We start from the raw sequence: 27,714 nt of genomic DNA, 5'->3' as shown, positions 1-27,714 counted from the left end.
TAAAGAAGAGGGAAAAAATAGGAAATAGAGTTTATACTCAGTCTTTTGCTTTTGGACAATTGCATTTAAGAAAGAGAAAACTGGACTCAAGATACAAATAGTTATATTTGTAAGTGTGGCCTATTACATAGAAATGGCAGCCAATTGAAACACTTAATGATAATTGGGTCTGTGCTTCTCTTTTTCCTTTTTCCAAAGTTGTAATAGTATGTCCCTCTTTCTCTGCAACAAACATGTAAAAATATAAAGGAAGTGAATTAGTTCATTTTATGTTGCTATAACAAACTTCCTGAGGCTGAGTACTTTATAAAGAAAAGAGATTTATGTAGAATTCAGGTTTGGAGGCTGAAAGTCTATGATTGGCTGTCCCTCTCTGTTCAGCTCCTGGTGAGGACCCTCCTGGTCACATCACAACATGGCAGAAAAACACATACAGAAGGGGGAGAGCTGTCACATGGTGAGACTGGCAGCAGGAGAGATTCAGAGGCCGGGCCTTACATTTTTCTCGAGACAGGGTCCCACCATGTTGTCTGGGATGATCTTAAAACTCATGGACCAAAATGATCCTCTTGCCTCAACCTCCCTAGTAGGTGGGACTGCAAAGTATTCACTCTCATAACTGGTGAGCTTGCTCTTTTTCTAACAATGTACTGTCTCAAGCACTAATGCTTTCCATGAGACCAGTGCAACCCCACTGCAGAGTGATACCTGCCATGACCTCATTGCCTTGTAGTGGACTCTACTTCTCAGAGGTTCCCCTACCTCAGCACTGCTGTACTGGAGATTAGGACCCCAGCACAGGAATGTTTTGGGGACACACTCAAGCCATAGCTAGAACACAGCAGTAGGATTTACAGTAGGTTGTATGAATGTCCAGTAATAGGGGATAAAGCAGTGAGATACAGGGCTTATATGGAAGAGACTACAGAGTAATTTGGAAGGCTTAATCCCAGTCTATGTGCCTTAACATGCATTGGTCTTACAAACTTAGTATTGAGTGAAGAACGGAAGTTGCAAAGCAGTACATACCATAGACCATGGCTGGAAAATTAAAGCCTTTGCAAGGGAGAGTTATGGAGAGGAGATGGATGCAGGCAGAGTTCTAGAGTCTTTTTGAATACACACACACACACACACACACACACACACATGCAGGCATGCACACACTGTACTTGGATAGCTGTGTTAGTCAGCTTTGTATTATCAACACAAAATACCTAAGAGAAACAATTTAAAGGAAGAAAGTTCTGGCTTTCAGTCCACAACCAGCCAGCTCCATTGCTTTCAGGCCTGAGATGAAGTGGCACATCACAGTGGGAGAACTCGGCTCAGCAAACAGCTCTCCTCATGGCAGCTGGGAAGCAGAGACAGAGAGAAAAGTCCAGGTCCCCAATACACTTTTCCTGGCCACAGCTCCAATGACCTACTTTCTCCAACGAAACCCCACCCTAAAGTTTCTACCACTTTCCAGTAGCACCACCAACTGGAACCATGCCTCCAGCACACGAACTTTGGGGGGATATTTAATATTCAAATAATAGGGCCTGGGTTGTAGCTAGCTCAGCATCACAGTGCCTGCTTGGCAAATATGAGGTCTTGAGTTCGATTCCTGGTACCCGCCAAAAAAAAAAAAAAAAATCCAAATCACACCCAAAACCTCACAGGCAACAGTAACAACAGAACTAGAATCCCAGCATCCTCTTAGATGAGGATGTGGATGTGTTGCTACTCACAACCACAACACCTGCAGCTTATGAACATCTATACCAGAGAAAGGGAAAGAAAGCAATGAATTCAGGCAAAGCCAAGAGAAGAGAATCGCCACAGAGCTGCCAGCTATTAGCTAGAGTGCTCAGTGAGACAATGAGAGCACAGCGGCTGAGGTTGGTAGGGGCTTTGCCCGCAGCAATGGCAGGTGGGTTTCAGGGGCTCAAGGTCAGCGACACTAAAGGGTCAGAGTCATCTAGAAAAGGACCCACCCAAGCTTCCTTCCAAGGCCCACACTGAGGAGAAACTTCTGGGTTTGGATCAAGATTGAACCAGACAGAAATAAAGCATAAAGGGATTCCAGATAAAAGTGGGCAGCAGAGCAGAGTCCGGGTCTCAGAAAGCTAGCTAACCTATATTTTTAAACATGACACGGAAACAACAAAAGAAGGAGCACTGTGCATTTAGAAAAGCTAACCTGAACCACCTCTTTCTCAGAGTTTTTGAAAACTAATTTCACATAAAAATGAACAACAGAAATGTATCTAGGTCAATTCCCATACAGAGTTATTATAAGAAGAAAAGAATAAGGAACAGAATAGCATCCCTGCAGATAGTCAAAGCATGCCAGGAAGTCATGCCAAAAAAGATTAAAACATAACATTATTCTAAAATGAGCTAAGAGGCATTAATAACACGATATAAGACATGAAAGAATATCAGAAACAGAATTAGAAAACTCAGCCGTGGAATGAAAGGACTCAGGGAAGAATACAATTATCAAAGAAATGAAGTTTAAACTGCATTGAGCACAAGAAGAAGTGAAGACAATAGACGATGTAAGAGAAATAAAAGATGAGAGGAGGAATAATTCTGAGATTAAAAAATAAATGAAAAGCTAGGCATGGTGGTACAATGGGATCATAAGTCCTAGCCCAGCATGGGCAACTTTGCAAGACCCTTTCTTGAAATAAAATGGGTGAAGATAGCTAAGTGCAAAGACCCCCGGTTCAGTCTCTAGTACCACATAATAAAATGTAGTAAATGATGAAATAACAGGTGTCCAAGAGATAAAATACTCTATCAAAGACAAGCAGTGCAGAGAGTCAATATATGGATAATAGAAACCCAAGACGAATAAAACCAAGTCAAAGGAACTGAGGAAATACTCAAACTGAAATTAGATGATATATACTTTCCAGAAATTAGATGATATATACTTCCCAGAAATTAGATGATATATACTTCAAACCAGATATTGAGGGAGCACTGTATGCTTGAAAATATCAGCAAATGAAAATTAACACCAGGACATTTTCTAGTTAGGTGACTAACCCTTATGGGAAATGAGAGAAGAATATTCATTGTATTTCTAGGCAAAAGCAGCAAGTGACTTATAAGGAAAAAAACTGATTATCATTAGGCTTTTAATAATAAGTTTAAGGGCCAGGGATGTAGCTCAGTGGCACAAGCGACTGCCTGGCAAGTGCCAGCTCCTGAGTTTGATGCTCTGTACCAATAATAATAATAATAATAATAATAATAATAATAATAATAATATATTTAAGCTGCTTGGTGAAAGAAATTGTGTGGCAAGTGTTTTCATCTCTAGAAAAATGCTGACTTTCAAGGATAAGAGCACAGATGGCCCATTATCAACATGCAGGATTCAGGGAATATTGTTCCTGTGTGCCCTTTCTGAGGCTTGAACTTCAGACAACAATGCGAGTAGAGGCACATTCACTCAAGGTTGGGGGCAAACACGAATCATTCACTTTCTGGAGGAGCTAAAGCTAAATGAGGATGAAAGGGAATGGATGTTCCGTGTAATTGCTCTAAGCTCAGGTAACAGGGCTCCGAGATTTAAAATGGTGGAGAAATGAGAAAAGCATATGCAAAACACTGTTTAGCTGTTCTCGATAGTTATGAAATATATTAATGATGGTAGTATTAGGACTGATAATCTGACACTGCTATGTGTACGGGGAAGAATAGGTAAACGAGTAAGCTCTGGATATTTTAATCTGATCAATCACCCTGTCCTTGGCAATTATGACTTTAGAAAGGAGACACACAGATATGACACTGAGGAGATTTTAAAAAACTTCTATAGTTTTGTGTTTGAATTTAAAGTGTCACTATGTATTAATCAGGGACTGCTATAGTTTGGAATTAGAATGTTCCAGATGTCTCCTGTGTTCTGAGGTTGAATTTTGGAAGGTGATTCGATCATGGAGGCATTATACTCGCCAGTGACTTGACCCACTGATGAGCTCATGGTTAAATGTGCTGTTAGGAGATAGGACCATGTCAGAGGCGGTGGGTCAATGGGGGTGTGCCTTTGGAAAATTTATCTGTCACCCCGGTTCCTCCTTTCTTCCTCTGCTTCCTGGCTGCTGTAAGTTGACCCTTCCACCGTAATGTCTCTGCTTTCTAGCCAGCCAACCACGGACTAAATCCCTTACATGATGAGCCAAATTAGACCTCTCCTCTTTTAAATTGTGGTTATTACATCCCAGCAACAGGAAAGCTGATGAATGCAGATATTTTACGTTAAAAATTTTATATGCAAATGTATATACATATATTTTACTGCTCATAAAAAAAACCTAGAAAAAATTACCAGTCTGTAGCAATGAGTATCGTTAAGCACCCAGACGGTGGCTTTGAAATAGTATTTTTCACTAAAAGAAACTAGAGCTTCTCTGAGAAATGACTGATGTTAAGCCTGGGATTGGAAAAATACAATACAAGGCTGGAACACCTTGCTGCTTTAGTTCCTGAGGGTTTCTGTCCAAGGTCACAGCCACTCAGGAATCAAACTAAGAGTCTCCCACTGGCCAAAGATGGGGTCATTTGATCATTAAGAGGATTGCAAGTGACTAAGCCCTCCTGTATGCTGAAATTCATGAGTTCATTAATATGTTTTAGAAAACCAGTTGATTATTTTGGAATAATAATATAAAATCAATTAATGAATAAAAATAAATGATAAATAGAAAATTCTAATTGTACCTTCCAATAAATTAATAAATGTTATCATTGAGCACCAGCAGCAGGTAAAAACCACAATGAGGCAGAAAGAGAGAGGTTGAGAGAGGGGGGAGAGAGAGAGAGAGAGAGAGAGAGAGAGAGAGAGAGAGAGAGAGAGATTACATAATCTTGCCAAAGGAATCAAAGAAGTTCAACCACAACTGTGGGTCCAGCTGTTAATGTTCAGGAAATATAGGGCAAAGAGAATATCATTTATATCATAAGGATGTAATCAATATCGTACAGACAGAGAAGCTGCAAGTCAAATTCCACAGCTAAACTGGAAGGAAAAGAGGAGGATATAAAAGAAAGTTGTAGATTAAAATAGATTTAGAAGGCACATCAAAACTGCAAAAACTAGGCAAGACTGGTAACTATGGATGCTCACTAGGGCGACAAAACTATAAAATGCAAGTAAACAATTGCCATAAAATTCAGGACATTATTCTATTGGGGTGGGGCTCAGAGAGGCTTGTGATAGCAGGGGGCATGTGGGTGGGACTTTTGGGGGAGGCCATTTATTTGTTATTTCTTGACTTGGGCTATGTTTGCAAGAGCATTCACATTTCAATAGCTTTACATTGCATGGTTTTCTACATTTGTTTTATACAGAAAAGACTAAATATATCATTGATGAAACAAATTATATGTTGTTTATGTATTTATACAAGTGAATATCAGAGTACAGAATTTGACAAGAGCAATATTTGTTAAGTTCAAGTCAGTTATTCCTCATAGGGAAGTGGAAGGGAAATGGAACAGGAGGTAGGGGAAGTCAAAGGTGTTTTAAATTTAAATGCTGTGTTTTCTTTACTAAAAGAAAGATTTGATGTAAATATGTCAAAATCTTAACAATGATCAATTTGCAATGTTGTAAACACAAGCGTTTTTCTGTTATCCTCTCCTAGTCTTTATTTTCAAGTTCTGAACATTTTATCCTGTGAGGGAATACTGCATATAATAAATTCTCTGAAAATTCTCTGGTGCTATTGGCATTGTGTGCTATATTAATCAAAGATACACTAACCATTAGTACAATCACCTTATTTCACAGAAAATGTCATGTAGGATCTTTGGTAGAGTAGCACTAAGTGAAAGAAAATTTGACTCTTAAAATATTTATTCATTACCACTGCTCATATAATAGTATTCTATAAAGAAATGGATTTTTCCTTTTCTTAAGGCTGAGAAACAATTGTACAATTTTTTTGAGCCACTGATCATTTCCTTCTTTTGAAGGATGAATAAAGGACTTTGCTGAGATCCAGTTGACTCCAATGGAATGTTACAGATTTTTCCCAGTTTGGGGTTTTGAGACCAGTTATCTTTCTAGCTTGAAGTTCTGTGTCCATAGATATGCATATACAAGTTAACATAACATTATTGACATTACTCATTATTCTGACATTTTAGTACTTAAGGCCTCTGATCACCTCTTAACAAACCATTATTAATGTGATACATAAATTGACAATTGGACGTTCAACATTTTATTCTCTAATTTTCCACAGCAATTTTATTCCGCCATGATGGAAAATGCATGTCAGGGAGGGCCAGACATATAGCTCAGTGGCATAAGCGCCTGCCTGGCAAGTTCAAGGACCTGAGTTTGATTCCTGGCACCAAAAACAACAACAACAACAACAACAAAAAGCATGTCAGGGAGAAACTTCCTAGAGTGCTTTATTATTTTAATTTCTATGAGTCTCATCATAATATTGACCCACAGAAATAAGACAATCCAGTCTATCCCATAAACACATGTGGGGTATAGTCTTGCCAATTCAGGAGTGAGCAGACAAGCAGACACAGCAGCAAGACCCTGCCATACTTACCAGGCAAGTAGCCACACAGTCTCTCCATTGAGGCCTCCACTGTAGAGCTGTGAACTTGAGCCAGCTGTGTGATCACAGACACCACCACTACACACCCTACAAGGAGCAAAAGAACAGGTGAGCAATGCCCCACAAGAAGCTGGGCTAGGAGGTCAGGGAAAGAAAGTGTGCATGTGTCTTTGACGATAGAAGCATCACCAAAACAGAGCTTTTCTTTGCTTTTTGCCTTTAGGAAACTTCTGTGTGGGCTGCCGCACTATGAATTGTCTTGAAATGTGAAAGCTAACGAGAAGATTGTGGATTGGGGGGTCAGAAAGTGGGGTGATCAGTTTTGTCACTTGTGATCTTTGTGACTTTGGGTGAATAATTTAATTTTCCTTAATTTCTATTTCTTTTTAGTCACATGGGAGAAACGGATGATGTTTAAATGGGATAGTACAAATAAAGTAAACTATTCAGAGTAGAAGCTGGATACTAGCTTCTCTTTTCTCTATTTTTTTCTTCCCTTCTGCAGTACATGGCTTCATTATGAATAGGATCATTCCAAGCATACATAATTTCAGCACAGAAAGCAGGGCTAGATCTTTCATTCTGGAACTGTCAGTAGTGGAAATTGTCTGGAAAATCCATCAATGAGTCCTAACCTTGTAACCATGGACTGATCATCTAGTTTTCCTGAGCTTTGGCTTCCTCCTTAAAAAGCAAGCAGTGCAATGTTTCCCATATGGAATGCTGTGATGATTAAATGCAATAACAATGCAACTGGATATGCCTTTGAAGTCACACCATATTGTAAAATACTATTTTATCTCAAGCTACAAAGCACATTATTGAAAATAAGTACCAATACAGTAAAGATCTAAAAGGGAATTTAGATTAAGTTAGGAATATATTCCTTTACCTCACCTGATGTGTGATAAATTTGCATGCACAGACTTCTAGGCTGAAATTTCTAGAAGTTTCTATTTATGCCTCGACCTACAGAATTGGTGGGGAAGCCCACGCATCCTTTTTCCAAGGGTAAGGAATACTGTTTTTTATACATAAGCACTGTAGTTAGTCCAAGTTCTGTAAATGTGTGAGAAGAAGTTGTTACAGCCTATTGAGATAATAGAAGTGGGCACTTGTCAGCAGATTTCTAAAAAGGCAAAAGAAGAGGCTCCATCATGGAGAAGTTCAGTAGAAACTTTAGGAACACAGGAAGTTCCAGATGCTGAACCCAGTTATGGATTTATTATTATCCATCTTCTCAAGGAGATGGGGACCTCTTTTATGTACACAGTGTTGTCAAAATCAAATTCTCATCAAGACCCTGGAGAGAAGATGGCTCATAGAAAATGCAAACAGTGCAATAGGGCATTTCTATGAACTTCAAGCTAAATATTATCAGAAGAGACAAAGAAGGTCACTACATATTAGTTAATATAACAACTCAACAGGAAGAGATAGCAATTATAAATATATATGCACTGAATACTAGTGCACCTAATTTCATAAAACAAACACTGTTTGACGTGAAAGATTAAATAAACACCAACACAATCACAGAAGGTGACCTCAACACTCCTTTTGACAAATAGATCAAGTGAACAAAAAATTAACAAAGAAATATCAGAGCTGAACTATGTATCTGAACAAATAGACTTAATAAATATCTACAGTGTTGTACCTCACCACAACAGAATATACATTCTTCTCAAAAGCACACAAAACTTTCTCTGAGATAAACATATTAGTCCATAATGTCTGTTTAAATAAATACAAAATAATCAAAATCATTCCACATATGCTATCAGATCACAGAACACTGAATCTAGAAATCAATTGCAAAAAAAAAAAAAAAAAAAAAACCACAGAATTTTTACAAATGCCAGGATGTTAAATAACAAATTCCTGAACACTCAGTAGGTCACAGAAGAAATCAAGCAGGAAATTAAACAATTCCTAAAACCAAACAATAACACTAGTACAATATGTCAGAACCTATAGGACACAATGAAAATAATACTAAGAGAGAAGCTTTTTCATTGTGAATGCTCACAAAAATAAAACAAAACAAGCCCAAATAACATAGAGAAAAACCTCAAACTAAAAGAAACTACTACTAGAAAAACAGGTACACTCCAAACCCAAACCTAACACAGGGAAGAAAATCATAAAGACCAGAGAGTAACGTAGCAAAATGAAGACTAAAAAATTACAAAGAATCAATGAATAAAAGAGGTTGCTCTTTGAAAGAATAAACAAAATAGACAATCTCATAGCCCTACTTACCAAAAGAAGGAAAGAGAAGACCCACATCAATGCAATTAGAAATGAAAAAGGTGAAATGACAATGGATATCACAGAAATCCAGAAGGGCATTAGTAACTATTTTGAAAAATTATACTTAAAAAATTGGACAATCTTCAAGAAATGGACAGATGACTAGACATGTAATAATTGCCAAAAGTGAACCAAGAAGGCATGAAATCTCTGAACAGTCCAATGGTAGCCAATAAAACTGACACAGTAGTTTAAAAATTTACCAACTAGGAAAAACCAAGACCTGATGTATTTACCACTGAATTCTACATAACCTTCAGGGGGCATATAATGCCAAAACTCTTCAAACTCTGATAGTATTGAAATGAAAGGAGCACTTCCAAGCTAATTTCTGGAAGCTAACAATGTGGTCCAAAACCAGACGCAAACTCAACTAAAAAGGACAATTACAGGTCAATCTGTTTAATAAATGTAGATGCAAAGTCCTCAAAAAGATACTAGCAAACAGAATTCAATAAATCATCAAAAAGACCAGTCTTTGACACACTGCATATTTGGAGGGATCAGAAACGAACATGTTCCTCCCTTCAGGGAGGAACCCCATATTGTGTAGTGAGCTTGTTTCATTTCCACCACCCCTTTAAAAGGCATTAGTATCTATGTGTTATTTTATACCTTCTTCTTTCCTGATCATTGCCTGTGAATCATTCCAGAATCTCCTCAAAACCTTTAATCCTTGTGAAACCTCATGTTCTGTCTCCGATCAGAATACATGGGACCCTCTTATACCTTAACCAGTAGTATATAGTTGTCATCCTTCTATATTAGAGGATTACTTCTAGGATCTCTCTACACCTAAGTAGCAAAATATGTAGATGTTCAAGTCTCTCATATTAGATAGTTCAGTACTATTAGCATATCATCTACACACATCTTCTGTAGACTTAAAATCCTCTCCAGGATACTTCTAATGCCGATTATGATAGAAATGCTGTATGAATAGTTGCTGTATGCTATTACTTAGGGAATTATGACAAGAAAAAAGTCTGTTATGTTCAATACAGAAAGTATTTTTCAAAAAAGTGTTTTTATACTGAGTTTCTTTTTGTTTTTTTTAATACAACCCAGAGCTTTTGCTCTGAGCTACATCCCTAGCCCTTTAATTTTTTTTTTTTAAGTTTTAAAGCAAGATGTCACTAAATGGCTAAGTTGCCCAGACTGGACCAAAACCTGCAATCTTCCTGCCTCAGCCTCCAAGAGTGCTGAGATTACAGGAATGTACTACCATGCCCGGCTCTTGAATATTGTTGATTCAAGGTTGGCTGAATCCACAGAGGTGGTACCCACCAATATTGAGGGTCAGCCATACTCATCACACTGGGTTGGTGTTAGGTGCTGCTCTGAGCAAAGTCAGCAACCTTCTTCTACTCCAGTCTAGCACTGTGTTTGTGCAAGAGCTCCACACATGTTTGCCACATGGATGAGTGAAAGGAAACACTCATGGGAATTCCCCCTCTGCACCTGAGGAGAACACTACTGCCTCTTCCTGGAGCTGTGCATGGGAAAGTCTATGTGAGACTACATAAGTAGCTGGAGCATCTCTGACAGTTTCTGTCTTTTCTGGCTCTAGGGGTTTAAAGCCATAGGTAGATTGTCTGAATATTAGAGGAGTCTTCCAACATTACCTTGAATAAAAGAAGCATGCATCCAACCAATAGTTACAAGAAGCTTACCAAGAAACTGCTAGGCTTTGGTGACCGCAAACAGAGTGTGACCCCTGTTCGCAGGGGCTCCTACTATGCTTCTCAAATGCACACAAACTAGATGGTAAACACCTATCAAATGTCTGGTCAGATTTCACAGAGACTTTGGCAGAACAGGTGGGAGAATAGGCATCCATTCCCAGGAGAAAAACAAGATCTGGTGGCCTGGAAGAGCTCAGTGCATTTCTCCATATTTTTTGCAGTCTAAGTAGTGGCAAATTTTCCTCCTCCTTGGTACCTAAAATAGTAGTTTCTTATAATTATTGGCATCACAGACTGGATGAGATGCCAGAACTGGGAAGCTAAAATTAGTTAGGGGAGCATGAATATTGGGTGAGCAATAATAATGCAATGGGAGAGGCCTCTTGAAATTTGACCTTAAGGACTGTCCGTCTCCTTTTCCTGAAACTTCTACTCCAGCATATATTTTAATGTTTTAATGCACGTTTTAACCCATGGCTTAGAAGGATGAATGCCAAAAAAAAATTGAGCTGCTGGAGACCAACTTGTGCCTTTGTACTTACAAATACATACTTTTCTTTTGAGTTTTACTCAGAGAAATCCCATCAAAGACTCCGGGCTGCTGTAGCTCCCTCGTACTGCCGGCTTAAATTGGAAAATCATTAGGTAGATAAAAAGGAGCCACAAAGAGGCCAGCTGTCTCTGAAGACCGGGTGAATCTTACCACTCTCACTTTACCTGGTGAAGAGTTATTATGATCAAAAGGCCCCTGCATAAAAGCAGGTAATGGGGTTTGAAATCATGGGCACCCAGGTTGGGCTCAGCCTTGGTGGGAGCCCATCCCCGCCCAGCTCCAGTGGGCTCGACTCCCCTTTTCATGGGATTGTCATTGTATAGTCTGCAGTGAGGAGTATCTTGGATCCGTTAGCAGCAAGAATGGAGAAACTGACTATTCTGTGGTTTCTAATAAGAGGCTGCACGGCCTTGAGAAGCTAACAATGTTTCCCTGGGAGAGACGCGGGGGTTGAGAAATCCCCTTGTCTGCAGATGATTCTTTGGCTGCTCATAAAAAGCCTGGCTCTGTTGAAAGGAGTTTGTCCAGGCTGTCATTCATTTAGGAAGCGAGGAGAGAGCAAGAATTGTGCATTTCACTCAGCAGTCATCATCTGAAATCTCACATATGGCAAATCTTTTCTCACCTGGCATCTGCGGATCATAAGTATAATAGAAACAGACACTCCTGAGAGTGCAGGAAAAGAAGCAAATGTGCCTGAATATGAACACCTGCCAAGGAGATTCGTTTCTGACCACCCACCTTGTGTTGACTGCAGACTCTACAGAAGAACCCCTTTGAAATGAGACACAACTCTTGAAACGAATTAGAATCCTATTTGTGCTGCTGGAAATGCAACAGCTGTGGAGAGCCATGTACAACTCCCACACTTCACAAGCCTCTAAAGCACCTGTAGTCCATAGGGCCAGAGTCAGCATGACTGTGCTTCCTTTTTGACCCTGCAAAGGGGCATAAATAATTCATCATCTTGCTGGAGTGTGTGCTGTGGTTCCCAAAGAGTCTCTGCATACATGATTCTCTCATTCAAACCTCACTTGGAGATGTGGAATGACTAGTCTCATTTTACAGACGAGCGCATAGAGGTTCAGTGTGTGTCTCGCTGAGCTTGAGTTTATGCAGCCGTGAGCTGGGACTCATATGTGGTACTGGGTAAAACAAAAGGAAATGAGAGAGGTGTGGTAACAATCTCCTAAATGTACCCTACTGGCAGCCCTGTGTCTCCAACATGCTAAGTAGTAAGCCGAGCTGGGAGCACACCTTCCGCTTGTGAATCACAGTACACCTTGACCCTTTCTTTTGTATTGTTCGCTTAAATTTCAGACATGGACAAGGAGAAGCAGGGCAAGAGAAGGAAAGGGAATGGAAGGGAGGAAAGAAGTCTTTATGAGTTGCTAAGGTGTAGTATAGAGCAGAATGTGGGTGTCAGATAGACGTGGGCTCAAATCCCGGTTCTACTCTTTACGAGCCGGAAACATTTGGCAAAATTGCTAATCTGTGACCTCTATTCTGCCATCCCCAGAAAAGAATACTCATGCCTCTTGTGTGGTGCATTAGAAATTTCCACAAGGGTTTTGCACTCCCTCTCCTGAAGGGGGTGTTGTGAATGTCCCAGCCCCTTGAATCTGGCTGTGTCACTGGCTTTGAGCAGTAGAAGACACAGGAAGTGACAGTGTGTGGGCTCAGAACAGCCCTCAAGGGGCTCTGCAGCTTCAACTTCTACCTTAACACTGCAGCCATGAGCCTGACCTAGGCTGTCTGGAGAGGCCCCATGAAGCGACACTGAAGCATTCTGGTCAACAGTTTTCCAACTACCAGATTTGTGAGTGAGGCCAATCTGGATCACCCATTCCCACCACTCCAGCTGAGAACAGTGGCAAAAGAGCCCAGGGGACAGTGCAGGAGAATGGTTCAGCCGTGCCCACTTGCAGTCACCAGCTCACGAGTGATTGCAGTGTGGGTGGGGGTGACTGTGACACAGCACTGTGAGGCTGGCATGATGCAGCCCATGCATTTGGCCCTGCTGCAGGGGAGGCATTTAGCAAGCGTCCTCTTCCACCTGTGACACTCCCAGGGGGACAGACATTGTCTCCACAAACCTCTGAATAAAAGGAACTCAGCAGCCCTTCTCTGTGAAAACTGGCTTTGCCAACACACCTTTATTGCTCTAGGGCTGAGTTTTCTTTCACTGCAGATATCTCATATTTTCAGCTGACTTAACTGGATTAGGCTCCACGGCCTCACTTAACCACCCTTTGGAAGCTACAGTTTTTAAGGAGAAAATGCTCAGTGAGTTCCAAACTCCCAGCTTTGCAGAGAACATTAGTAACAGGATAGGCACTGCAGTAGGCAAAATTACTGGTGAAGAGAAGGGCAGAGGGCACTGAAGAGCAAGCCGAGCCCAGGTATGGCTATGAGAAGCAATTAGGGCTGTGTTGAGATACAGGGTGACTGGCAGCTCAGTTAGAAACATATGAAAAATTAATCATAAGGAAACAAGAGACCATCGGTCTTGTTATTTGTTTTTTTTTTTTTTTTTTTTGGTTTTTCTCCAGTACCAGGAACCGAACTCACGACCTTGCGCTTGCCAGGCAGGCGCTTTGCCGCTGAGCTAAATCCCCAGCCTCGGTCTTGTTATTCATTCAACAAACACTAGCACCTGCAGGTGTGCTTGGAAGCTGGAGGATACAAAGGCGAATAAGAGAAGCCACAGTCCAGCAAGGGAGGTTGATGTTTAAACCCAATAGTCCTGTCTACCTAGACAGCAACTTGTGAGTGCTGCGATGGAAGGATGACCTTCTGTACTTTGGGAACAGAGAGGACCTCTTTGATCAGAAAATGGGAAAGTCCTCTCAGGGGCAGAGAGTGGCACAGTTTAAGACACAGAGATGAGAAGGAAAAGAGTTGGCCAAAGCTAGATTCAGGATTTGTGGGACAGGAGGAGTGAGAGAGGCTGGAGGGGCTGGACTGGGAAGAGCCCTGAAGGTCACACGCTGTGGAGCATAGACATTTGCACTCCAGAGTGGACTGTAGAACAGTGGCTTCGCAAGCTTGGCCCTGTATCCCCTAAAAGAAATTTGAAAAGCTATATATCTGCTCCACATTTTTACCTATGCTTTTAAAATTTTTATTGGCATATGTTGGCAATACACAGGGATTACATCCTGATTATTTTTGTTCCTCCTACCCTCCCCACCAATCCTTCCTCTTCCTTCCTCAGAATTTTCGCCCATTTCTATAGCATCTACCTCCCCATATCTTAATATGTCTCTTTTGGTTTGCTCTTGGAATTGTTCATGTTTTGTTCTCTCATATTAGAGAAACCAGGTGATATTTAACCTTCTGTGTCTCACTTCACTTAGATTATGATCTCAAGATACAGCTACTGTATGTTCCTACAAATGACTCAAATTTATCCTTTTATCTAGCTGAGCGATACTCCATTGTATACACATACCACATTTTCTTTATGCATTGATGTGCTGATGAAAGTATAGCTGTTTGCATGATTTCGTTATTAGGCTGAATTATCAATAAGTATCAAATAGGTAAAAAGGATGTGGTTTGGGAAGACTGTAAATGTTACAGTAGACCTTTTATATCAGTATTCTATGTATATGCAAAAGCATATCAATACTGTAATGACTTATACCTACTCTCTTTCAATTAATAATATATAAAACCAAACTCATTTTACATTGAGACTTTATCTCCTTGAATTCTGTCTATTTCAATGAAAAGTCTAGTTTCCTGAGTTCTTCTACCATATAATTTTATCCCAGTGTAACATATTTTTCAGTGATCAAATGGTTATACTTCTCAACATTAAAAATCATGTAAAAAGCTTACATAAGAATTTAAATTTCTGATAAGTATAACACTCTATTACAAGTGTCTCCTGAGCTGGGCATGGTGGCAGAGGCCTTTATATAAATAAAGTGCAAAACAAAAGACAGAGAAGAGGAAAAAAAGGAAAAAAGTTATTGAAATCCAGCACTGACAATGTATCAAAAGTGTACCTTTATTTAGTATAATTGTCTTACGTATTTTATATGGTTTTTGGCTAGTTACTGCAGCTGTTTATCTGTATGTATGACAATTTACTTTATAAGGACTTTTTTTTTTTTTTTTGGTTTTTCTCCTGTACCGGGAACCAAACTCACGGCCTTGTGCTTGCCAGGCAGGCGCTTTGCCACTGAGCTAAATCCCCAGCCCCTTTATAAGGACTTATACGTAAATGAATTCTTTCACTTTCTCAATTTCAAGTAAATATAATCCCAAATTTACTAATGCTTTCCTTTGAATGATGCCTATTACTATTTCACCTAGACCCTGTCAAACCTCATAGTAAGAAATATTTGGAAGTTAAAAATTGTTCTTTTGCATTCGTTTTTGTTGAATAACATTTTTAACAAAACACTTTCATCTTTTTTCTTTTTGTGGTGCTGGGGATTAAACTCAGGACCCTGTGTATGCTAGGCAGGCTCTCTACCACAGAGCCATATCTTTAACCCACAAAATGTTTTTCATCTTAATGCAAACTCCAAATGTCGGAGCTTCAGATTTAGTTCATCATTAAGTGTGACAAAGCCAGGTTTTATCATTAAGAAATTAACCGGATTTTTCTTTAAGCAACATGCAGCTTCATTCTTTAGTTCATTTCAGTATTTGTATTTTAAGAAAGATAAATATAGATACAGTTTATGGATGGATGGGTGGATTGATAGAAAATGGGATGGGTGGGTGGGTGAATGAGTGAGCAGATGGAAGGAAAGAAGGACAGATAAAGTGGAGGGAGGGAGGGAGATAGACAGATGGATAGATAATCTTAGGCTCTGCCCGGCATTATTTAGTCTTTATCTCCAAGCCTACTTGCTGTCTTGAACAATTTGCATCTGCCTACAAGTGCTTATTGCTGCCAAAGTTCTTATACATTGTTTTGTTGAAAGAAAAACACAGCATTTGCTTTTAGATTGTCTATTTAACAACCCAAATTTAGACATAAAACAAGACAGTAGAACAAGATCCAAACCCAATAAATGTCTACTTAGGCAATTCTGAGAGGAAATATACCAACCTACCAAGAGTGATCACTGGGTTTTGAGATTACAGTTGACTGTACTCTGTCTGTACTGATCCTTTGCTATTTTGTAAAACGTTGTCGATCTGTTAGTATTTTCCTCCTTTTATTTCTAAAATAAAAAAAAAATACTCATTTAGGCTGGGTGTGGTAGCACATTCTGGGAGACTGAGGCAGGAGGATTACAAGTTTGAACCCAGCCCATGCAATTTAATGACTTAAGGAGACCCTGTTTCAAAATAAAAATTATAAAGGGCTGGGATGTAGCTCAGTGTGAAGGCCCTTGGTTAAATCCCTAGTGCTATAAGAAGAAAAAGGAAAAAAAAAAAATCTCACATCTAAAATCTCTGTGAAGATCATGTGTGTTTAATAATTAGGAAAAAAAATTCTATTTATCAAATAATTTCTTATTAAGTGTTTAAATAGCTGTATTCTATAATAAGTTTTATGAAAATATAAAATAGCATTGTTTAGAAATATCTTCTTGGTTTGGGAGTCTCTGCCAAGTTTTATAAATTCTACCTCATTTAATCTTTAAAACACGCTACGAGATTGGTGCTTCCTATTTTAAAAATGAGGAATCTGAAGCAAGAGAGGTTAATCAATGTGCCAAAAGCCTTTCAGGTAAGCCGTGGCTAACTGATGATTCAAATCCAGTTCTACTTTACTTTGAAATTTATGTTCTTTTAAGTGCCACACTGCACATATTAAGTTTTGGAAAGTAAAAAGTGTCAATCACATTAATTAAATAATAATTGTCATACTAATGTCTACATGGTTTGTAAATATTGCCTCCCAACATGGAGCTAGTCTTTTCATTTTCTAATAATGTTTCCTGCAGAGTAAAATTGTTTAAGTTTGATTAAGTATAATTATTGGTTTTAATTTTTTATGTTCTATCTAAGAATCTTTGCCTAACTCCATATCACAAAGGTTTTTCATGAGAAGTTTGATGGCTATAGCTCTTGCGTTAGGTCCATGTTTACACTGGGTTCACAGTTGTGTGTGTGTGTTGAAATAAGTCTAGGCAACACCCACCCGCACACATACGTTTGTATACAGATAGCCCATTGTTTCAATATGTGCTGTGAAACTACCCTGTCCTCACTGAATTACTTAGGAACCTTGGTAGAAAATCAAATTCCTGTAAATTGGTACTCTTATTTCTGACCTTTCTATTTTGTTCTACATATCCATAACAAGGTTTATGTCAATAGTACGTGTTTAGCTACTGTAGTATCAGAGTAAGTTTTGAAGTCAGGTCATTTAACCTCTCCAATAATGTTGGCTAGTCTGGTTTCTTCTCATTTTTTGTATAACTTTTGGAATCACCTTGCTAATTTCTTTCCCTCCAAAAGGAAAAAAAAATTAGGATTTTGGTTAGAATTGTGTTTAATCTATGGACTGACTTGGGAGTATTGTCATCTTAGCACTACTGATCTTCCACGCCATTGACAAAATACATCTTTCCATTTCTGTAAAGCTTTCTTTAAGTTCTTTGACCAATGTCCTATAGTTTTCAGTGTAGGATAATTCCATTTCTGTTGTCAAATTTATTCTTAAGTACCTTTGTTATATTGTGAATTTTCTTAATTTCAGTACTTGAATACTTATTAATAGAAACACATGTACTGTAACTGATTTTTGGGTATGCTATGGTTTGAACGTGTTTCGTGTGTTGGAAACATAATCTCCAAATTCATGTTAGTGGTATTTGGAAGTGAAGTTTTGGGGAGCTGGTTAGGAATAGATGAGGTCAGAAGAGTGGGACCCTTTGATGGAATTAATGGCTTTATGAGAAGAGGAAGAGAAATCTTCTTCTGGTCAAATGAAACTCATCTGACTGGCAGTAGACAAAATGGGTTTTGTAGCCAGTTCCACAATGCTAGAACTGATTTCCCTAAACTGAGCATTGAATAGATGGAGCAGCACCAGGCAAGAAAACCACTGAATCTCTCTGCTCTTCTTGAACTTCAAGCATTTCAACAAACGTTTCTCCACTCCTTGTATTCCACTGGTGTGTTCTAGTGCCCCAGGACGGTTCTGATCACTTTTCCAGTTTTGTCTCTGGTCTTTTGCCAAGGAATCTCCTTTCACACACCACCATACTCAGAAATCTCTCTTATACTTACTTGTGTGAGTTGAAGCAGTCTGACTATTTTAGAGTTTATAAAATAAAGGGCAAGTGAATTGACTCTAGTTTGTATTCATATGTTGTTAAGTTGTAAAAGATGGATTTTGTCTGGAGAAAGTTTCAGGTAGGAATTTGTCCTTTTTTCCCTAGTACTGAAAACCTCTTTCACAGAGTGTGAAGTCCATGAGGAAATGCTTGCATATAAAAACCTTTAAAGTATGAAACAAAAAATTCAAATCCAAAAAAACTTAGTCTGCCACTTATTCTTTAGGTATTCATCTTTATTATGTATTAATGTCTATTGAGTGAACCATAATATGTAGTCCTTAGTGTAGTCCTCAGTGTAAGACTACTTAGCCCTCAGTGTAGGACATTTAGTCCTTAGTGTAGGACTAAGCCACCCAAATTTTACTATCACAATGTTTAATCTGACAGTTTTTTTTCTTTCTGATTTGAGCGTTTCTGTGTGTGACAAGCAGATTTACAAGATTTTTGCCTCCTGGTTTATGTGTCAGAGTGAGGGCAGAGCTTGTGACTGTGATGGGTTGTATGTCTCATGATGATGTTCTACTCTGTGAAAATGGCAGAGGAGTTTGCATGAGTAATTAAGGATGCTCGTCAGTTTACTTTGGGCTAGTCAAGATTTTCCTGGGTGGGCTCAGCATAATCACAAGAGCATGGTAGCTGTGGTTTTCTCTGGCTGGTGCTGGGCCAAAAGAAATAGCTGTGTTGCCAACTTCCCTCTGCAGAGTCAGCCTCTAGCCATGAAGAGTGGTCTGTAGCTGACAGCAAGCAAAATGGGACCTCAGTCCTGCAATGGTGAGCAACTGAATTCCACAATCAGTGCACATGGGCAGGAACCCAAGTCCTAAATCAAATTGAAGCCCCAGCTGACATTTTTATTTCAACCTTGGAAAACCTGAACATAGAACCTAATTATGTTATGTCCAGATATCTGCTGTGCAGAAACTGAGGTGATGAATTTGTGTTGATTAAGCTGATAAACGTATAGCAATTTATTACACTGCAATAGAAAATGAACACAGTATGAAATCTTTTCTTTATAAATGAATTTTCCCTTAAGACACCTCAGGTTTGAGAATATGTATTTACACAAGATGTAGATTGGCATGTAATCCTGCTGTTAATCAAGACTCTTTGCTTTACAATGGGTTTAATTTCAGGACATTTAGAGCACCGTTCCAAAGTGATTTCCAAAAGAAATGATAATCACAGTCCTTTTGAGTATGTACCCAGCACAGGTCTAAGTCTGCCAAATGCATTCTTATGTCTAGTCTTCCACCTTGCTCCGTGTAATTCTCATTTTACAGAGGAGGGAAGAGAGACACAGAGGGTGGAGGCAGTCCCTGATGTCATATTCATACTGAGTGGCAGAGTCAGGGTTCACACCCAGGCTGTCTAAGAGTCTTGATTTTATTTATTACTTTTAACCTCCATGCCTTGCTTCCATAAACAGTGTGGAAAATTCAGAAAAGCACTGAGAAGAAAATATAAGTTGCTAGTAACTTCAACATCCCAGGTAGCCATATAATCACATTTCTGTGTTCATTCTAACTAGGAAGATAGCTATATAAGTAGAGAGTGATGGGTACATTGGAACATAATTGAGACTTTATTCTGCTCAGTGCTATATCCCACAGTACGTTTTTTCTCTTTTCCATGGTACATTTTTCTCTTTCTTACAGTACATTTACAAAAAAAAAAAAGAAAACATTCACTTTCTTCTTGAAGAATAGCATGCTGCCATCTGGTATGCTTTCAGGTTTTATTCACAGTATAAGCTTTCCCCAAAGTTGTGGACTTATCCCTTGTCTGTAGAATCTTTGTGAGCTTTCTTTTGCCTCCAGAACAATCCCAGAGAAAGAAAGGCAGATGGGTGTGGAAAATTCAGGCAATCAGAAAACTACCAGATGTGCTAAAGTTGGGTTGCATTCAATTTCAATTTCAAAATATAGAGAATTAAGGAGAGAAGAGTAGCTAAGGAAACTGCCAATGTGAAGGGCATGTACAGAGGGGGTGAGCTAAGGAGTCTGGGGTGGGTCCAGCTAGGTCTTTAGGGTCTGCAAGACCCTTTTGTGGAAGTGAGGGAGCAGGTCAGAGGGGGTGGAGAGGACCGTCCCTAGTGCTGTGTTGGATGTGTCCATAAGGTCCACCAGCCATGGTATCTTAACTATAATTCCAGGAGCTCTGGGGGCCAAGGACAGAGTGTCCCTGAAGATTGAGAGTTGTGACTGTCAGGGTGATGCTATGGGCTGGCTGAGGACAGATTAATCCTCAAAGGGGACAGAAGATGACAATTTGAGTTATCCAGAGGAAACTAAATTTAAATACATCAATGGCAGTGTTTTGTCTTCTGAAGTGATCAGCCACAGAGAAAAGTAGAAAGTAAAATTTCTGTGTATCTAGATCACGATCATAAATTTGTAACCTCCTCTGCTGACTCTGTCTAAATCTGTTCTTTTTTTGTCAGAGATGCTGTCTTTTCCCACGCACATTGACAAATCCATAAGATACCTTTGTCTCTCTATCATTCAAACCACCAAGTCATGTCTGACCACTCCGTGGGGTTTGTGGTGTGAGGGGGTGATAACCCGACTCTGAAAGTGTTTTGTATATTTTGTATAACACAAATGAGGGGGAAAGTAGGTTTTTACATCTCTAAAACCTTCCTGAGTATTAAATAGTGCTTTTAAAAAGCTCAGAACTCAGTGGATTGATTTAAATGCCAATGATTGAGAACATAAGAATTATTTCCACTCTAAATCATCCATATAAAGAAAATGATGTTTTACAAAATTGAATCTAACTTATTATCGATTCCATGAGATTTGGCAAGTGGCAGAAAGGCAGAGCCTGTCCAAACATAGAGGAATCAGCAATTCCTAGTGATCAGTGGGGATGACTATCTCAACGCTAGCAAATATTAGAAATTGAGGAAGGGATCCCCAGGGATTCCCACCACTTAGTTCTGATTCTGGAATATATTGAAGTCTGTGTTCTCAAGTGTACTGGTTGGTTTCTCACCATGAGGTTCCTTGTCCTTGCAAGTGGAGATGGAGCTTTTTTCTTGTAATGAGATTTTGGCCTAATAGCCTGGAAATTTCAGTGGTGGCTCCCTTTGGAGTATCTCAATCTCCCCACTATCCACTCTGCCCTTCAGGGAGCCATATAGGCACTTTGAGTTCATCTCACTCCCATCTCCTCTTATCCAGTAACCTAAAGACTTAGCTCAGAGTCTCTGTGCTGGGAAGTTGGGATGGCAATCTTAAGGAGGAGCCATCTGTGTGTGGGCTGTGCAATCGCATGCAAACCCAGGACCATGGGGCCAGAAGTCAGCCAGAGGGCTGAGAGCAATAAGCTCAGTTCATCTGTACACAGCTGCAGGGCCAGCAACCACCAGCCAGGAGAAAGGTTCCCGAAGTCCTTGCAGTCATGTCTTGACTTTAGGTCTGACTGATTTTCTGCCTTTAGATTCTGAACTCCATTCTTCAGATTCTCGAAAGAAAGTTTTCTCTCTTTTTTGCTTAGCTTTGCTCATTTTGATTCCATATTTATTTGTTTATGTGCTAAGGATTGAACCAGGGCCTGACACACACTAAGCACGCACTCTGGAAATGAACTATGTTCACAGTTCAAATTTAGTTCCTCTTAATTGCAGTCCTATGTGTTACACTTCTCGTTGCCAAAATGGTAGATAGGAGCTCAGTGTCTGGGAAATAAGATAAACTAATGGACAAAAGGCAAGAGAAAAACAACAAGTTTAAGAACATTGATCTTATATATGATACACAAATCACAAGAATAAATAAGGAAGTCCTTGGGGAGACATCATTATAAAAGTGAAGAAATATCTAAAGAATTGGAGAAAATATTTGTTAATCATAATTTGATAGAAGACTGTTATCTAGAATATATTTTGAAATTTATAATAGAATGACAAACTTGCCATATAAAAATGGGCCAAAGACTTGATTGCTGTTTCTTCAATCTATAGCCATACCACCCTGCATGTGCCCAATCTCATCTGATATTTATTTGAAGAAGATCTAGAAGTAGGCAAAAAGCACATGGCAAGATATTCAACATTATTATCATTTGAGAACAAATCAAAGCCACAATATGTCATTCCATACCTACTAGGGTGGCTATAAAAAGAAAGATAATAACAGGTACTGGTGAGAATGTGGAGAAGTCACGGCCTTCCTACACTATGGGTGGAAATGTAAATTAGTGCGTGTGCTCCGGAAAAGTGTCAGAGTTGTTTATAGTGCTAAAGGTAGAGTTAGCCTATGCCCCAGAAATTCCATTCTTAATTATATACCCAAGAAAAATGAAAACACAGTCCACATGAAAATTTGCATATAAATATTCATAGGGAAATTATTCACCATAGCTGAGAAGTAAGAACAACCCAGAAGTCCATAAATAATGAATAGATAAATAACATGGGATAGAGAGTATAAAGGGGAAGAGGAAATAGAAATGATTAAGATATGATGTATATATGTACCAATTCTCCAAGATAAATGTAATTATTATGTATCATAAACATGTACCAATAAATAAATAAAATGCAGTATATCCTTAAAATGGATATGCTGTTAGAATTACAGCAAAGAGTGAGAAGCCAAGTTTTAACTAGCTGTGTAACCTTGAACAAGTTACTTCTCTGCCTCAAATTTTTTTACCTGCTAATATGTACTTCATGGGGTCATTATGATGATTAAATGAATTAATACACATAAACCCTATGGAAGACTATTCATCACACAGCAAATTCTCAATAAATGCTAATACCTCTAGTAATTATTAACATATCAATTTAATTTGCATGGCTTATGATCTCTTGGATATAATAATTATTTCTGTAAGCATCACTCCAGTTGCTCCAGATTCAGCTTCACAAAAATATAGGTGGTGAATACCCCAGGGAGAAGCTTTGGAGGTTGCAAACAGGATGATAAACTAGTAGCAAAACAAGTCTTATCAATAAAGAGCAAGTGTGAATGCCCATCGTCTTTGAAATGGATGTAACTCAACTAAGTCAATGGAACTCCATGAAAAATAGGAAAGAAGAGTCACTTCCATGTGTTGGGAAGGTGGCCATAGTATTTTATTATGATATTAATCAAGGCAAAAGTGTACTCTGTGACCCAGGTGAGACTTTATATAAGCATGGTGATCAAAAGATAGATGATATCTAACAAAGATGAATCCTTCTTGACCAATTGGGCTGATTTACATCCAACTGGATGCTCAACAAGGTTTTGTTGGCCAGGATCTTTCAGGAAGGAGGTATCTGGTGCAGAGTCTCAGAGATAACGGTTGCTTCCTCTGTTATCAGCTATCTTTGTGCAGAACTACTTCTAAAATTCTGAAATTTCAACATATTCCTCTCACTTCACTCAGGCTATAATTCCCCCTTCCTCTGGTGGCTGTGAACATTCTGTCCTCTGCTTTCTGTCTCTGAGCTGAGTGCCTTTGACCCGTGCTGTCTGGTTCTCTGCACCTCCACCATTGTTTTTGCTATGCACAGGGTGCTTGACAAGGGCATCTTATCGCCTCTGCTCAGTGCCCAGTTCATTCTTCACCTAAAGGACTGTAATCTTTACCAGTCTCCAGGCTCTTGTTTTTCACAAAACTGGACACTGACTTTCCCGAAGGCATGCACTATTAAAATAGCTAGTATTTATCTTGTGACTTTGGCTCAGAGCACTGGGTCTAGCATATGGTGGCAACTGAGGGAGCAGGTGACGAGTGAATGTATGGAAATGTTTCGGGATCCTTCTTGCAGCTGACTTGGAAGGCATCAAATCCTACTTTTTGTCAGAAAGCTGTTAGGGTGTTGACAACAGAGTTTGAATTAGCAAACCCCCACCGGTGATTCCATCTCCTGTCCTGCCTCCTGTCTGAAGTTCTTGCTTGAACCACAGGTTGCGAGCCAGCATCCCTTGCTGCTTCCTAGGACATTCCCCTCACATGGCCCTGTGAAAGGGCATGCCTGGGTCCCTTTTCAGAGGCACTGGCTCCCCTTAGATTCTTGGAGTGCTGATCTGAGGGATCATGGAAGTACCCGGCCAGAGAAATGTCTCAGTTAGGGTACCTTCCCTGGGGTCAGTTCTCATCTGGTAGCTGCAGTATGGGAGGGCTCAGGCCTCGAGCACCTCAGGGCAGCTTTGAAGGACCCTCCCAGCCCCAGTGCTCACTGTGATGTGCTAAGGTCCTGGTTTGAGGCTCCGGCTCAGGTCTCCTCCCTCCTCCCCCTCCTGGCACTTTCCTTTTCTTACTGGTCTTTTCTCTGAGGGCACTTCAGGAAAATCCCTTCCCCACAAATGTCCATTTCCACACCCAACTGACTTCAAGCAGTAGGAACACACCAGCAGCGACCCCTTTCAGCAACCCACCAGCTACATGGCCAGTACTCAGTAGATGTCAGTCAGTGAATGGGTCATCTCATATGCACCTTTCTGGTTACAATAACAAATGACCAAGTCACACAGGCTGAGTTAGCCAGAAGCTGAGTTGCAACTGGAAGGCAGAAACCATGCCGTGGGCCCATGTTCAGACCCAAGCCTTGAGGGATAGGCAGCTTCTAGTTCCTGGGTTTTGGAATCCTGCCTCTGGGATCCCTGAACCGCTGTGTAAGAAGTTCTACCATCCAGACACTGCCATTCGTAGGTGCGCAAATATGTGTCCCTAGGTGAGCCAGACTTCTAGCCATCTCCCATCTCCAAGGTGCCAGACATGTGTGTGCAGCTTTCTTGGACCCATCAACCCACCATCCAAATACTACTTGGTCACCTCAATCACTCCTACAGGGAGAAGAAATATCACTAGCCAGGCTCTGAACAAATTCCTCACTCGCAAATTATAAATAATATATGTACTTTTAATTGGCTAGGACACGACAGGTAACCAGGACAACTCCAACCAGGAATCTCCTCACTACCTCCTTCTAACATTCTGTGGCCTTATTGGAATGAGGCAGGGAAGGGAATGAGTATTTCGGGTCCATTTGGTCCAGGTGAAGGTCCAGAGTAAATAACTTGTCTTAACCTAAAAGTTTGATGTGCAACCAGCTTAGAAGTAGAGCTGACCTCATTCAAGACTTTCTCAAGTATATTTCCATCTGACAGGCTTCAGGGTTTTGTTTTGAGAGAATAGACTGGCAGTAAGTAAGCACATAAGGAAACCAATGAAGAGACGGGTGACTTCCCAGGCATGCAGTAGAGGTAGCTCCAACTTCTGTTTTCCACTCTCTGGAGAGTAGATTTCCAAGGAATCAGGATGTTTAGGTTGTAACTTAAAAGCTGGAGGTATATTCTTTAGCATGGATGATGACCTGAGGTCATGGTTTTGTACAGCAGGGCTAATTCAGGTATTTTTTCATACTGTTTCCACAAATAATTCCTAGGTGTTAGACTCTCTGTCCAGATTTTCCGGGTACAGCATATGGCCAGCATATTACCTGTAGGTTCCTTTTTCTGGATTCTCAAGCTAGAATCCTATCTTGAACAGCTGCTACTGAATTGCTACTGACTGAACAATTGCTACTCAGCTCAGAGTCTGTGTGGCTTTGTGGACTGTGCCATCTAAATGCTCACCACACGTATGGACATTCCAGGTACAATATGAATATCAAAGGTCTCGTGTTACCTCTGACTCACTTCCAGAAGAAGCCAAAAAACCAAACCAAACACAAACCAAAAACAATGTGGAAATAAAATATTTCAGCAAGAAATAAGTCAGTCACTTTGCAGCTGACCACCAAGTGTGGACCCCCTGAAACAATGAAGGAAGCTAAGAAGGTTGACTCCTAACTGTGCAAATAGCACAAATTCACATGCATGACCCCAGTTCTCACATCGTCCCTGTGTCGTAGCTATTATTACCCTGTTTCACTGCTAAGGATACAGAGGCAGTGTGAGGGTTAATCACTAATTCAAGATTCCATAACGAGTAAGAGATGGGCAAGAGGGGAGAAGGCAGGCAGCAAGCAAACTCACAGTCTGAGGTCAAAGTGATGAGGAGGTGCTAAGAATTTCAGGCTGTTATAGCTGTTTACTCAAGAGAAACAAATTCCACCCACCAATGCAGTAGAAAACTTTTCTGACTTGTCAAACTAGCAAGCACACATTACACTTCTGTCTACACCTACATGCATATTGTGTGAATGCTTACCCTGAGACTCAAAAATTACCAGTATCTATGAGGTTATTGGTGCCTTGGAATTTTATAGCCACGCACGTTATTAAGTGAGTGATCTATTGTGCAAGCAAAGTATGAGACCTAATTATTATGTCCACATTAAAAAACACAAAAATACATACCTGCACAGCGATGGCCATTGGAGTGGCCCATGCTGAACTGATTGTCAGAGGCTGGAGAGGCTGAGGAGTCAAGCAGCAGGAGTAGGAACAGAGGGGCCACTGCGAGGATTCTGCACGGGAACTTCATCTCCAAGCTCTCCGCCAGAGTCACCACCTTTCTGCAGAGGCAGCCAAGTGAGGGATAATGAACAGAACAATCTTCCTCTCTCCCCTCCTCTTCCTCTTTGTCATGCACCCCCAGTCCCCACGCTTTTCAATAAGTGTGAAGCAAATAAAAACCCGCAGGAACACTCACAGACCCACAACTCAGTAAGCAGAGAGAGACAAGGGTCTTGGGCTGGGAGGAGGGAAGGGAGTTTTCAGCTTGCAGACGAGAGCTAAAAACTGCAGGACAAAGGAAAGCCCAAGTTTCACAGGGTAGCAAGGGCACTTCTGGCCTCCCCAGCTGAAGCTGGTGACCATAAACTGCCGGGATCATGCTGGTGGCCTGCTTAGGAGGCTGTTCCTCTTTCACTCTTGCAAAATAAAACGAAAGTAAGACTAAAGCTGAACAAGAGAAAAATGCACCACAAACACATAGCCCTTCAGCAGTGTGATCACAGAGCCCACATAGTGTAGAAATTATACTCACAGCATATTTAGTCTTCTTTTAAAGGGCTTTGTATGGTGAGGCCAGTCTTCTTGTTTCATTGTTAAGGAATATTCTGGATGGCTCTAGAGAAGCTGGCAAACCTGGACGTGGTGGCACACGCCTGTAATCCCAGCACTCGGGAGGCTGAGGCTGGAGGATTGTTGCAAGTTCAAGACCAGCCTGGGCTACAAAGTGAGCTCAGGGCCAGCCTGAACTGCACAGTGAGACACTGTCTCAAAAAGACAAAAAAAAAAAAAGAAAAAGAAAAAAAAAGAGAAGCTGGCTTATTCCTTGAAGGGTCAAGTTCTCTCAATGTCTTTCATTTGGTGTGCAGAGCCTAAGGGTAGTTGCCAGAACTGGATTTTAAATGAAACGAGAAAAAA

The 27,714-nt window shown here is 40.1% G+C and overlaps 1 protein-coding gene across 4 annotated transcripts in view; it reads right to left on the bottom strand.

The window, feature by feature from the left end:
* Aoah (acyloxyacyl hydrolase (neutrophil)) overlaps positions 1-27,160 on the bottom strand; it is a 203,335-nt gene extending 176,175 nt beyond the window's left edge. For 3 of the 4 annotated variants that reach the window (XM_013521273.1, XM_013521276.1, XM_013521275.1), the window contains exons 1-3: positions 26,996-27,160; positions 26,701-26,858; positions 6,576-6,671 (exon numbers count right to left, since the gene is read on the bottom strand). In XM_013521273.1, coding sequence (XP_013376727.1) covers positions 6,576-6,671; positions 26,701-26,827 — 223 coding nt within the window. In that variant the 5' untranslated portion in view covers positions 26,828-26,858; positions 26,996-27,160. The remainder of the gene's footprint in view (positions 1-6,575; positions 6,672-26,700; positions 26,859-26,995) is intronic. The other variant, XM_013521274.1, reaches the window with a different exon arrangement.
* Between the last annotated feature and the right edge of the window lie 554 nt (positions 27,161-27,714).

Source organism: Chinchilla lanigera, unplaced genomic scaffold, assembly GCF_000276665.1.
Source record: "Chinchilla lanigera isolate Chin_1 unplaced genomic scaffold, ChiLan1.0 scaffold00059, whole genome shotgun sequence".
NCBI lineage: Eukaryota > Metazoa > Chordata > Mammalia > Rodentia > Chinchillidae > Chinchilla > Chinchilla lanigera.
This window is presented reverse-complemented; position numbering and strand designations above follow the sequence as displayed.